At 46.5% G+C, this 13,717-nt stretch overlaps 1 protein-coding gene across 1 annotated transcript in view; it reads left to right on the top strand.

The window, feature by feature from the left end:
* LOC101643207 (myocardial zonula adherens protein) overlaps positions 1-13,717 on the top strand; it is a 109,691-nt gene that overhangs the window by 24,819 nt on the left and 71,155 nt on the right. Inside the window, exons 3-4 of the mRNA XM_045286472.1 lie at positions 6,849-7,004; positions 11,068-11,160. Of these exons, the coding sequence (XP_045142407.1) occupies positions 6,849-7,004; positions 11,068-11,160 (249 nt within the window). The remainder of the gene's footprint in view (positions 1-6,848; positions 7,005-11,067; positions 11,161-13,717) is intronic.

Below are 13,717 nucleotides of genomic sequence, written 5' to 3' on the forward strand. Positions count from 1 at the left end.
CTTCATGGAAAAATAAGACATCCTCTGAAAATAAGACCTAGCGCATCTTTGGGAGCAAAAATTAACATAAGACACTGTCTTATTTTCGGGGAAACAGGGTAGTGTGTGTGTGTGTGTGTGTGTGTGGAGAAGCATTTAGGAACTAGAGGAAAGTTGTATGTTTCATCGGTGCTGACTGGCTGGTCTCTTCTGTAAGGGATGTCCAATCGCTTACAGATGGGCGTTGGGTCTCCACTCCGCACTCCCCTCATTCCCAAACAGGGATCGTTTAAAGGCATTGCTGCTCTCAGGATCCTCTTTGGAGCATGACCACGCTGGGATTTCTCCTCAACTAGGAGTTTGTCCTATTTCTTTCATCTTTAAGCTTGTGAAATGATTTTTATTTTTGTTTTAAAGTTGATTTAGCATTCGGTCTCCATTCGGCTTGTGAGATATATGTCATCTGTGTTTTTAAAAACCAAAGGTTTTCATTTCTCTGAGGATACGGGCTTCCCATTCCCTTCCCGCTGCTCTCCCAGGCTCTGGAAAGACCCCCAGACTCGGCTGCAATGTCACGTTGCCACAGGGGTGCCAAGCGATGCCACGTGGGTGCGAGGAAGGGGTTCAGGGCTTTGCTGAGACACTGACTTGCCCTGAGCCCTCTTCACGGTTGATAAGGTTTGGGAAACACAACCGCCTATCACTTAGGGGCAAGGATGGTGAGACCTTCCTTGTTTTACCCTCTGAGGGCATGTTGTAAGAAGAGAGCAGGCCCCGGAGAAGGACGTCATGTGCGGGGAGTAGGGGCAGAGGCCTGGCACCGCGGCTGCAACAGTGGGCCCAAGGGAGGAACAATTGTGAGGCTGGCGCTGGACTGGGCAGGGTTTTGTTCTGTTGTGCACAGGTCATTATGGGTTGGAACTGAGTTGATGGCACTTAATAAAAACACCATCACTGGCCCCACTGTCTAACTCTCGAATGGCAGTAAAGACATTATAGCAGAAGTCAGACAGTACAGTTTCTACAGTTTGTCCTTTCTAAGACCAACCCCCCCACCAAAAACAAAAACAAACTCATTGCAAGTCAATTCTGACTCATCGTGACCCTGTAGGACAGGGCAGAACTGCTTCTGTGGGTTTCCGAGACAGTAACTCTTTATATTTTTCTCTCTCTTTCTAAGACACTTGCGGCTGACCATCCTCTGAGCCTGCAGGTAGAGGGTAAGCTGGGAGGATGTGGCCTGGGCCAGCTTCAGGAAGTCTGTGTATTACTAATTAAATCTGCTGCTCACCTACCTAGTGATTATAGAATGCCTTTTCGACTGATTGTTTCCTTATGACTTCTTTGGGGACAGCCTTCTTTTATCTTCTGCATTTATTCGGGCTTTTGTTTTCAGGGTGATTTCTTCCAAGTGTTGCTTCCTGACCGGGAGTTGTAGTAGGTATCATGTACATTGCTTTTCATCTGGTTTGTTGTGATAGTTCTTGACCTCCAACTAGGCAATGTTTGGGGCAAACATCAGCCACCTGACCCTCTATCTAAGAAGAACAATGAGTGTCCCATGTTTGCAGCCTCTGGGTAATCCCCCAGAACCTTTCCTGACTCCTGAAGCTCCTTGTTCACTCAGCACATATTTATCGATAACTTTATTGCATGTCATTCACTGTTAGATGTGGGCTGGGAAGGAGGCATTAATGTAGAAGAGGAAGCACACATGCCTTATTCTTTTTGGAGCTTACAAAGGAGACAGATTTTACATACCTCACAATTTGAATAAGCTCTGGGCATGCTCGTGGTGATTGTGGTGGAGAAGGATACGGACAAGGACTGTGGTGGAGAAGAAGAAGGTTAGTCTGGGTAGAATAGAGAAACAAATCCCTAGACACTCATGTGTATAAGAAAGAGCTTTACATAAAGAGTAATTATAAATTAAGAAAACATCCCAGCCCAGTCCAGATCAAGTGCATAAGTCCATTATTAGCCCATATGTCCGATACCAATCTATAAAGTCGTCTTCAGACTCACAAAACACATGCAATGATGCCGAATGCAGGAAGTTCACAGGTCAGTGGGCGGGAAGTCTTGGGGATCCGGTGGCATTGTAAGCATCTCAGTGCTGGCAGGGGTCTTCACGTGGCTTCTCCAGCTCCGAGGCTCTGGCTGCCCATCAGTCTGCCTCCATGTGTTTTGTCAGCTGCCATGTCCCCCAGGGAATGAGAGCAGAGAGAGTCTGTGTTGGTCTGGCCTCCAGCCAGCTACTTATCTCCATTGTGCCTCCAAATGAGGTCATCAAACTGCTATCTGATTGACAGGCTAAACTCCACCCCTTCACCCATAAGTGTCAAATTGACAACAGATTATGTAACTACCACAGACTGTGAGAAGGTCTCAAGAGTCAAGAAAGGCTTCCTTGAAGGAGGGACATTTGCACTCACCTGTGGGCAGGGCACAGGAGCTCTGGTGGCTAAGTAGGTTATCCCTTCTACTGCTACTCACAGGGTTAGCAGTTCGAAACCACCAGCTACCCCTTGGGAGAAAGATGAGGCTTTCTATAGGGCAGGGTAGAACTTAGAAATTCTCGGGGGGCAGTTCTACTCTGTCCTATAGGATCGCTATGCGTTGGCATTGACTTAACAGCAGTGAGCTTTGGTCAGCGGGGCAAATAGAGGGAACGGCACCTGTAAGTGTCCTGAGGCAAGAAGGAGGTTGGCTTGAAAGGAACCCAAAGGAGTGATGAGGTTGGAGGGGGATGAAAGGGAGAGTGCATCCAGACTGCAGAGGAGCCTCCTTAGGCTGTGCCCATCTCTCCCAGAGAGACGACCCGGAGCCTGCGGACCAGGCTCTGGCTTCTCTGCCCACCGACCCGGAGCCTGCGGACCAGGCTCTGGCTTCTCTGCCCACCGAGGCTCTGGACATCACATAGAGCTGTAAGTTCTAATTCTGCTCCTGCCTATTCACGTTTGAAGGCACTGTGGTCAAGCCAAGAACTTTCATTTATAAAGACACAGACTAGCAGCAGATGAGTCTGCTGCCTTCAAGAGCGAAGCATTTTTTAAAAGCATTTTATTAGGGGCACATACAACTCTTATCACAATCCATACATGCATACATCAGTTGTGTAAAGCACATTTGTACATTCATTGCCCTCATCATTCTCAAAACATTTGCTCTCCACCTAAGCCCCTGGCGTCAGCTCCTCATTTTTCCCCTCCCTCTCCGCTCTCCCTCCCTCATGAATCGTTGATAATTTATAAATTATTATTTTGTCATATCTTACACTGTCCAATGTCTCCCTTCACCCACTTTTCTGTTGAGCTAAGAATATTTATACAGTAGGGTTTTTGTTGGTGCCTTGGTGTGGCGCTATCCCATAAGCATTGGACTGATTACCCTAAGGTTGGTGGTTCAACTGTACGGGCTATTTCGCAGGAGAAAGTTGAGGCTCTCTCTCCTGTAAAGATTTACAGCCTTGGAAACCCAATATGGAGATCCTTGTACTCGGTTCCCCCTTTTTACCCCACCCTTCCTCCACCCTCCTGGTATTACCACTTCCACCACTGGTCCTGAAGGGATCATCTGCCCTGGATTCCCCGTGTTCCCAGTTGCTGTCTGTACCAATGTACATCCTCTGGTCTAGCCGAGAAATCCCCATTTTCATGAAGAAACTTTTCCATGAAAGGTTTGAATTTCATCCTTCTGGAAGCTTTCATTCCTCAAACACTTTTTAAAACCCGAACGCTTTCACTTAGTGCCTCTTCAGGGTCTTTCCGTTCCCTGCAGGCCCTCTGTGCACCTGGGTGTGTGTGTGTGTGTTTGTACTTTGCTCCATCAGTGGTGGCCCGTATCTCCCCACATTGGCGCCAGGACACAGCCCTCATGTCCAGTCACCTGAGGGATTTCCTGCAAACCGACCCCCCTGAGGAAGCCTTCCCTGTGCAGGCATGCATGCTACCAAAGCTCGGCGGGGTCTGGAGCGGGTTTTTCAGGAACTGGGTGGAGTCCTGGACCGAGGAAGCAGCCAACTTTTGTTTCCACAAACGTGGGCGCTTCGTTAGAGTGTTTCCTCTGTCTGACTAGATGCCTGCTACCTCAGAGAGGCCTTCATGCCAGCCTGCCCCCCCACAGAGAGCCATGGCAGAACCTGACCGCCTTAGCTTACACGTGCACTTCGGGAGCGGCATCAGCGAATGCGGGGTCTTGGGTAGACTTGGTCGGAGGGCCTTGAGCATTTATTGGGAGTTAATGCAAAATGTCATATTCCTCTTCACCCGGTTCCTCCCAGAGCTGCAGAAGAGTGGGAAGCAACAGGTGTTTTATGAAATCTTAAAAAAAAATTTTATCCGAAACAAAAAAATAATACGCAGTGGATGAAGGAAAAAGGGAAAGTTATGGCAGACTTCAGAACCTCTGTTCATGTCATCGTCCCACCAATCACTCTGAAAAGGACCGTGTAGAAGGGCCTGCATCTACCGGGGAGGGAGGGGAAATAAGGAGCTGACGCCAAGGACGTAAGTGGAGAGCAGATGTTCTGAGAATGATGGGGGCAACAAATGTACAAATGTGCTTGACACAATGGATGGATGGATTGTGATAAGAGTTGTGTGAGCCCCTGATAAAATGATTTAGAAAAAAACAACAACTCACAATGCTACAAAAAAGGTCCTGGATATGTGCGTAACCACACAGCCCACAGCCCCCTTCCGGGGGGAATAACAACAGACACCCGAGAGGAAGGGAGACAATGGTTGGTGTGAGGTGTGAAAATAATAACAATCCGTACATCGTATCAAGGGGCTGCAAGGGAGGGGAAAAAGCGAGCTGATCCCCAAGGGCTTAATAGAAAGTAAATATCTGACAAAGAATGATGGCAACATCGCTACAAATGTGTCTGATACCATTGCTGTATGGATTGTAACAAGAATTGTAAGAGCCCCTAATAAAGTGATCTTAAAAAAAAAAGAAATAGAAAATGAACAAAACCAAACCCACAAGAAGGTCCTGGATGCAATGAGAGAAAACTGGAAGAGAACCTCATAAAAGGGACTGGACTTACTGGTCAGACGGAGGCTGCCAGGACCCCTAAGGCAAGGGCTCTTACTCTTTAGGTCTGGACGGAACTCATTTCTGCCTTAGAATAAGCAACCATTTCTGATCAACAGGGCAGCATTGCCCAAGGACAGACAGTTGCCAGAAGGAGGGACGGAAACAGGAAGCACAGAGGACGTGGGCTGCTGCTGGGGGGGTGTGGAAATAAAATGCGTAGGAACTGGTTCACGTAAAACTAGGACCTGCTCTGTAAACCTTCCCCGAGTGCACAATTCAAAACAAGCTGAGACCCGCGAGCGAGCAGAGGTGCCACTGTGGGACTTCGGCTTGTGTCTGGTGGCCTTGTGGGAACCAGGGTCAGCCCCCGGGGAAACTGGGAGCAGGGCACGTTGCCTGTGAAGACGGAACCCTTGGCCTTCATCCTTTTCTTTGCCTCTGCCCCTGCCATGTTCCAGGAGGCCCCACCCCGTTGTGCTCCCAGCTCTAACACAGTCTGCAGTGTGGAGACGTGTAATTTGAGTCAGGCCACACGTGGGTTCGGATCTCGGTGTGAGACCAGAGGCACGTTACTTGAGCTCTCTGGACATCCGTGTTCTCAGCGATAGGGAGCAGTTGCTGTGTTATAGGGTGTTTTCAGGATTAATTGTATGCAGGAACCTTTCTAGCTTACAGCATTGCTCACCTAATCGGAGTTTCCCTTTCTCTTATTTCCTGAGACTTTATTCTACAAAAAACAAAGCAAAAACCTCACTGCCAGTAAGGCTTCCAACTCACTCAAGGGTGCTGAAATAGTCCCAAGGACATTTACATCCCAACAAAGATCAAAGCTTTCATTGAAGGAATCATGGATCTGCCAGCAGGATCAGGGAGATGCTTTTAGACTCCAGTCACACCCCCTCTGACTGGCTCTTCAGAATCATTTAAGGAACGATCACACCAGATGGTGGGCCAGCCTCACCTCCTTATTTCAGCCCTGTAGTCCGCCCTCGCCTAGAGGACAATTTGGCTGCCGGGTGATTGGCAACATTCTTTTCCCATCCAAAACCAACCCATCACCACAGAGTCATGATTCATCATGACCCCACAGGAAGGAGGAGAACTTCCCCATGGGGTTTCAGTCTTACAGAAAAGGGTGTTACATCTTTCGCCTGATGGGTTGTCCATAGATTGGGACTGTTGGATAGCTGGATTTAGGGACAAGTGGGGATGTCCCTCCCCTGCCTGCAAAGGACCCCATAGAGCAGGTTGGAAAGAAATCAGGCAACCATTAGACACCTATGGGAGAAACCAGAACTGAGCATGCACACACCAGGACCCCTGAGGCCCAGGCAACACCAATATCTTGGACACACCCACCTTATCTAGGGACATCACAGGTGGGCCTAACTCAGCCACTGAGGTCTAGAATGAAGACAGGGAGCATGCTCTGGCAAGCTCTCTTGCTCACTTACTCTTGGTCCCTTGACCTCTTGGTTCCAGGGATTCCCCAGTTCCGCACATGTGGGTGCTCTTGTCCACGTGGTTTTTCGTGCCATTATGAACCCCAGCGTGGCTTCTACAAGGCTTGGCACACTTTCCAGAAATAGCATGCACCCCTTTGAGACTGTAAAACCTGAAACTTCTCTGTTCCTTCATAAAAAGTCTCACTTGGATTACAAAACAAGCTTCGGTGTGAATTCTTTCAGCATGCACAGCAAAGAACCCAGGTATGATCTACTCCAGAACCCTAACAGAACCACTCATCTTTCAGCGATCAGTCCGCTTTTTACCACGGAGGCGGTTTACATCAGGCCTAAAGAGCTATTCTTTCTGCTTCCTTTCAGCAGCCTGACCTAAGCAATGGAGAAGCTACCAGGAAACTTCCTCAGGGCGTTGTGTATGGTGTGGTGCGCAGGTCAGATCAAAACCAGCAGAAAGAAATGGTGGTGTATGGATGGTCCACCAGTCAGCTGAAAGAAGAGATGGACTACATCAAAGATGTGAGCCCTTTAGGGACTGTTTTTCTGGGGGCATCTTGTTTTGTCGTGGGATGTTTCTACCGCCTGGCAATGTTCAGAGCACAGATGTCGTCTTGCAATGAGGTATCGGTGGGACCTCGATGGGATGGGAGATACCGAGTATAGATCTCCAGGTCAAAGGGTTTGCTCTCTTCCGTGTATCGAATCAAGGTTTCTGCGTGGTGTCCTTTATGATACTGCACACCCCAAAGTAACCTGCAAGAGTTGGAATGGTTTTGGCAGCCACTAACAGAAGTGCTAGCTCACACCAGTTTAATCAAAACAGCCCTATCGTGTAGAGATACACCCAAGGTCAAGTTGGTTCCAGGCAGGGCTCTTCCAGATACTTTCCTCCTGAGCATCAGGCTATGGTATCACTGGAAAACAGGACAGTGAATGGAGGAAGGAAAGAGGCCACTCCTCTCTGTACTACTGTCTAGAGACTTTATTGCCTCCTCCCCATGTCTCACGGATCAGAACTGGACACATTCCCGTTCCCAAACACATCCCTGGTCAGGAATCAGACACCCTGGGTGGTCCAGACCAATTGTTGGGTTAAACACATGCTGAGAAGTGAAACCCAATAGAAATTGTGCAGCACCATCCATCAGTGTCATTTTTTGTATTTAATTTATGATTATGTTAGGTACATGTTCTTTTGAGAAAACTTGGAAAATACCTTAAAGAGAAAATAAAATTGGCTGTAAATTAGTCCAAAGCAATTGGTAACAGTTGAAGCATTTCATCCTAATCTTTTTCTATGCCTTTCTACCCATCCATTCATCCACCCATCCATTTATCACCTATCTCCATTAAACCATTAATTTATTTATGTCTGACAGGGTCACCGACATACAATTCACATATCATACATTTCACTAGTTCAGTCTCATTTGTGAGAGCTGTGCAACTATCCCCACTATGCATTCCAGGGGTTTCTTCTTCCTTGTCCTCGTTGGGAGCGTTCCACTTCTCCACCACCTTCACTGCCATGTCCCTGTGACTCTGTTAGTCCAGTTGTTGTCTCTATAAGTTGACTTCTCCTGGGCTTCAAAGCCAGAAAAACAGACAAAATAAGAATAAAACACAAATGGCCCAACTTCAATGACTGTAAAACAGAGACGAACCTTAATTGAAAACCAAGTAGAAAGATTACCAACTTAGTTGACTGGACTCGGGTTACACAAGCAATGAGTGTTGGCAGCTCCGTTTCTTTTCAGTCCACCCATGGCCTTCCTAGATTGACTCATGCACCTGCTGCCCAAACCAAGGCCCCTGCTTAAATAAAAGAAAAAGAGCACTTCCCTGACATTGATGGACCTTAGACACAGACCTGCGCCCTCGCAAGTGCTTGTCTGAGTGGCAGAGGAGGGCAGCGGCAGGCACCCAGGCCCGTGAGCCCATGGACTTTGGTTCAAAGTCCAGCCCTGTGTTGAGTCTGCCTCTCACTTGCCCTCTCTGGGCTTTTGTTCTCTCATGTTAAGATTTCTCATGGAAGGTCAAAGCCTCTGGTTCTCTGAGCCCCAATTTGATACCTTTGCAGATAAGACTACAGGACCGCATTGTAGTATCATTATGCATTAAAAAAAAAAAAAAAGCATTTCTTAACTTTCAGAAGTAAGAAATGCTTAACAGAAGAAATGAAGAAAAGCACCTTCCACACACACACTACATAGAACATATATGACAATCCCCAGTCATCCTACCCCTCTGCAGTGAACTTAAACCACTTACACGAGGGTTGCATTCTTGATTTTCCTGCTCCAGTTCAAACATTCTCAAGCCGGCTCAAGAGGGCCTCCTGTGTTTTTCTCAGGAGACGGTTAACTCTTCCTCATTTAAATGTCCCACATACCACGGCATTGCTTCAGTGGTAAACAGTCTACACAGAGTGGAACATCACAATTGCCCAAGACAGAGACAGCAGGCCCAGGCTGAATATGAGCCCTGGGTGACGTGTGTCGAGGCTGTGGGAGTGGTTCTGCCCCAGAATTACCAACCTCCACTGAGATCTGCATCTTATATGAACTGGCAGACTCCACCTTCAGGAGCCAGCCTTCTGGTCCAGCTGCAGCTTGGGCATCCCTGAGTGTGTTGATGGGCTGGTTCCTTCCCTCCCTTTGTGTGCATCTCGGCCCCAGCTGACTTCACGTCGTCGTGTTTGCCAATGTGATTGACACCCAGCTCAAGATTCCACCCACCGAAGTCCTGGGACAAGCCCAAGAATTAGCTCGGGGCCACACCTGCAAGCCATTCTACCTGCCTGAGAAACAAAACAAAATTGGGGTTTTAGCCTGTGCTTTCTTTCTCTATCAAAAATATTTGTAATTAATGGTAAGAAAGCTGATTCTATTATTAAAATTTATCTGGGAATTGCTCAGGGTCTTTAATTTCCCCCCTTCTCTAATCTCCATTAATATTCTCCCTCCAAGCCACCTCTAATAAACACGTAGTCTAATTTATTACAGCATACTTTCTTTTTTTTTTTGGCATTTAATTTCCTTTATGTTTATCCACATTATAAAACAAACTGTCCAGATACCATGGGATACTGGAAAGGGCAACAATAAATACAAACATCCTCTTCCATATCAAGGAAGGCTGTCAAAACACCCCATGGTTAGTGGAAGCAGCCATATTTGCAAAGATTCCTCTATTTAAAATAGGAACAATATAAAACTCTCAAAGTATACTCTTGAAATTTCCATCCCAAACTCACAAAACCAATTTTTGTGTTTTTATCCTGTGTGGCTCCTTCTAGGCATCTATTCTGAGGCGTCTTACAGTGTTTTGTTTGCAATATAGTTACTATCTTTCATTCTACATCTTTTTTTTAAAAATCATTTTATTAGGGGCTCATACAACTCTCATCACAATCCATACATACATCAACTGTGTAAAATGCATTTGTACATTCATTGCCCTCATCCTTCTCAGCAGCGTACTTTCTATGCACATAAAACAACCAGACTGTTCCCCAGCACATCTCCTACGTTTGAACTGGTACCTGTAGCTCATCCTGTATAGGAATCCCTGAGTGTCAGTGCAGACTCCTCTGTCTCTTACCATTTCATTTGAAATCTGAGTTCTTTTAGAAGGAGCCCCAGGGGTGCTGTAGGCTGCTAACAGCAATATTCTGTGGTGGTTCAAACACACCAGCTGCTCCTTGGGAGAAAGATGAGGCTGTCTGCTCTTATTAAAGATGTACAGTATTGGAAATCCCAAGGACCAGTTCTACTTTGTCCGATGGGGGCTCTCTGAGTCAGAATCGACTCAATTCAGTGAGGTGGGTTAGAAGCTCTTTTAGGGTCACAAGAAGAAGGGAGGAGTCAGGGACCATAGGGTTTTTAATTTTTTTTAATTAGTCAGGCTCCATTACACCTGTGTCATGTGCTGAAACTACTTGAAGTGCGTGTAAACAGTGTTTTGGAGAATCAACATACATTTTGTTATATTAATGCCTTGTGATTATTAAGGACTTGACCTTCCAACGTATGGGCTTATGCCTTTCTACTTTTCCATTCTAGTTGTTTAATTGCTCTTTGATTGCTTTTTGTTTTTTGATATTTGGGGCCTCTGGAACAAAGTGTTTACAGAGTCAACTGTTAGGAACTCCTTGTAAAAACCTGTGGTGAAAAAAGAAGTAAACCTTGCCCTTAGGTGGTTTGAAGGTGATAGGTGAATTTCAGCAACCCTTCCCTTAAAGAGAAAAAAAGAATTTATTATTAGGACAATAGAGAGTTAATAAAATCTCCTTGATTTCTAACTCCATGTCAAGAGAGACCTTCTTCCTTGATTTCTCAGATGATCCTGTCTTTTATAATGTATTTTCTGTGGGGGCCTTTCTTTTATCAGAAGGTTGTTGTTGTTTTAAAAAGATGTTTTAAAGATTGTTTACAGAGCAGGTCAGTTTTCCAGTCAGCAATATGTACATAGTTTGTCACACGCCATTTATTGTCTCCTTCGAGTTTTCTTTTAAAGTTCTGGAAATCTCACCCGCAAATGTTACAGCCTGATCTCTAATTGGCATCATTGTGGGCTTCAGGTGCGAGCCACTCTGGAGAAAGTCCGGAAGCGAATGTACGGAGACTATGACGAAATGCGGCAGAAGATTCGGCAGCTGACCCAGGAGCTTTCGGTGAGTAACTCGCGGTGACTTGGGAGCAGGAAGCGAGAGGGCTAATGTATTTTCCCTCTGAGAGGCTAGTGCATAAAAATATCTGACGTGTGATTTTCATTATGATTGGAACCGTAATTTAAATGAATGGAAGGAACTTTATCAAAAAGTAAAGTATATTATTGAATGGGATTTGTGTGGGGGGCGGGGCAGGGGGCAGGGATCATCCCGTTTACATTGGAAACCTTCCCACCAAAGTCAGGAGCGAAAGAAGGAAGCCAGCCATCGTCATTATTATTTACCGTGCTATCTGAGATGCCAGCCAATGCAGTTAAACAGTAGAGAGAAATTTAGGGGTCTGTAAAAACCTGACAGCCGCATATAAAACCATCACGGCTTACAAATGATTTGATCCTAGACCTGGAGAGCCCAAGTACACCTACGTGCTAGTGAGCACATTTATTTTTACAATTCTTAGGACAGCAGTTTGGCAGCATCGATCAAAATGAAAATGCCTTTGTTTTCCGACCCAGCAATCCTGTTCCTAACAATTTATTCTGCAAGTAAACTCTCAGGCATGTGAAATGCCTGCGCCTCAAGTTATTTATTATAGCATTGTCGGTACTAGCCCAAGATTGGAAACCTACGTGCCCCATCAGGAAGGAACACGTCAAAGAAATTGTATTATATCGCTACCGAAAAATACCCATGGGTGGGAAAAGAAAAAGAGAGAGAATCCTCCTCTTCAAAAGGGGCTTTTAAAATGTCCAAGATATCTAGTAGGTGGTGCCAAAGCCAGATGCAGGAAACTGCCTAGTACACTGCAGTAAGTGTAAAACAGGAGGGAGTGGGACTCGCTTTAGATGGTCTGTGTGTGCACAGAAATTGCTGGGAGGATGGTCAAGAAAGTAATCACCAGTGGTCCCTAGTTGGGCCTGGGGTTGGGCAGGGAGGTAACCCAGCAAAGGGGCCAGGAAAGGAAGGGAGATTCCTTTTCGCTGAGCGCCTTTCATGCATGTGTTCCATACAGGGGGGAAAGGTAAAGGATAGCTTTCCTTCCGTTTAACCAAGAGAATACTTCAGGAGGAAAAACCCCAGTTTTTTAATTTGTTCATCATTTCACAAAAGCCCATGTCGATGTGCACGTATCTTTCGAAAGAGTTACATTCGGGGAGGAAAGAGCAGTGGCAGCGGCCGCACATTTGAGTTGAGCTGATGACTGGGCTGGGAGATGATCTACTTCAGTAAGACTTGGGGCCTTGATTATAGGGTTGGAGGTACATAAACAACCCTCCTGAGTCACATTCTTCCTGGCAGGTGGGAAGAGACTTGTGAATCTCTCATGTGGCGGGGACATTCCCTCCGTCCCCATTATAGTCAAAGTAGAAGTGTTGGATTCGCAATGGAAGCATCCACAGAGCTCCGCCCGGTAGTTTCTCTTGCTATCGTTTGCACAGCCTCCTTTTCACACAGCCGCCATTCCTCAGATTAGAACCACTGCAGGAACCCTGCCACTCGCCTATAGTCTCTTCTTCCTCCACGTCATGCTACACACTGCAGCCGGCTGATGATAGCTGAAGCGCCGCTTTCATATGGACACGCCCATGCCGTGCATGCCTGGTTCTGCCTACTGTCTAGCTCTCTCCCCCACAGCTCCCCAGGGAGCACCTTCTTTTCCTTCCTGTGGCTCCACGGGGGGCTCACCGTGGGACCCACCCTGGAGGCTATCTTAGAAAATGACTCCTGGCTCTACTGCTTGCCAGCCGACATCCAGAGCATCTGTAAGGTCTAGCTCAAGACCACCCTCTGATGGAATGCGTCCCATCTGTTCCAGGCAACACGAATGACGTAGTGTCAGTCCCATACAGTGGAGCAACTTGTGTGTTGTCTAGAATAGCTTAGGTCTGCTAGCCTGGCCAGGAAGCTCAGGCCACCGCAGTGCTTCTGTCAGCATAGGTAGGAAAGCGTTGCACACACTGTGTGCTCAGTGGCTAGTGGGACAATTGGCCTTTCCTGCTGTGGGCTGCTTATCAGCTTTTGACTTAAGACATTGCTGATGAGTGTTGGGTACGGGTGATCAATGAGAGAAGACAAGTCTCAGATTTGCTCTCAAGTTTTATTAAGAATGACATTATTCTATGCTAATTATCTTTTCTTCCCTGAGGAAAGGGATATAGTCTAAACATGTCTAAAATAAAAAATGATGTTGATGACAGTTGGTTTATAGACCTTGTACTCTGGTCTAAAAATGTCTAAAATAAAAAATGATGTTGATGACAGTTGGTTTGTAGACCTTGTACTATGTCCTTAGGCAGAGCCCTAGTGCCCCTGTCAGGTAAGCTTTCGCCTGCTAACTGCAAGGTTGGTGATGCAAACCTACCTGTTTTTCTGTGAGAGAAAAATATGGCTGCGTGCTCCCCTAAAGATGTATGTCCTTGGAAACCCTATGTAGGGTGGCTGTAGGACATCATGCGTGGTCGACGGCCAGTGAAAAAGAGGAAGACCCTTAGCAAGATGGAGCGACACAATGGTTAGGCCACTGAGCTCAACCATACCAATGATTGTGAGGAGGGCGCAG

This window comes from Echinops telfairi, unplaced genomic scaffold, assembly GCF_000313985.2.
Source record: "Echinops telfairi isolate 266 unplaced genomic scaffold, ASM31398v2 ScPeMD7_8;HRSCAF=38, whole genome shotgun sequence".
Taxonomy (NCBI): Eukaryota; Metazoa; Chordata; class Mammalia; order Afrosoricida; family Tenrecidae; genus Echinops; species Echinops telfairi.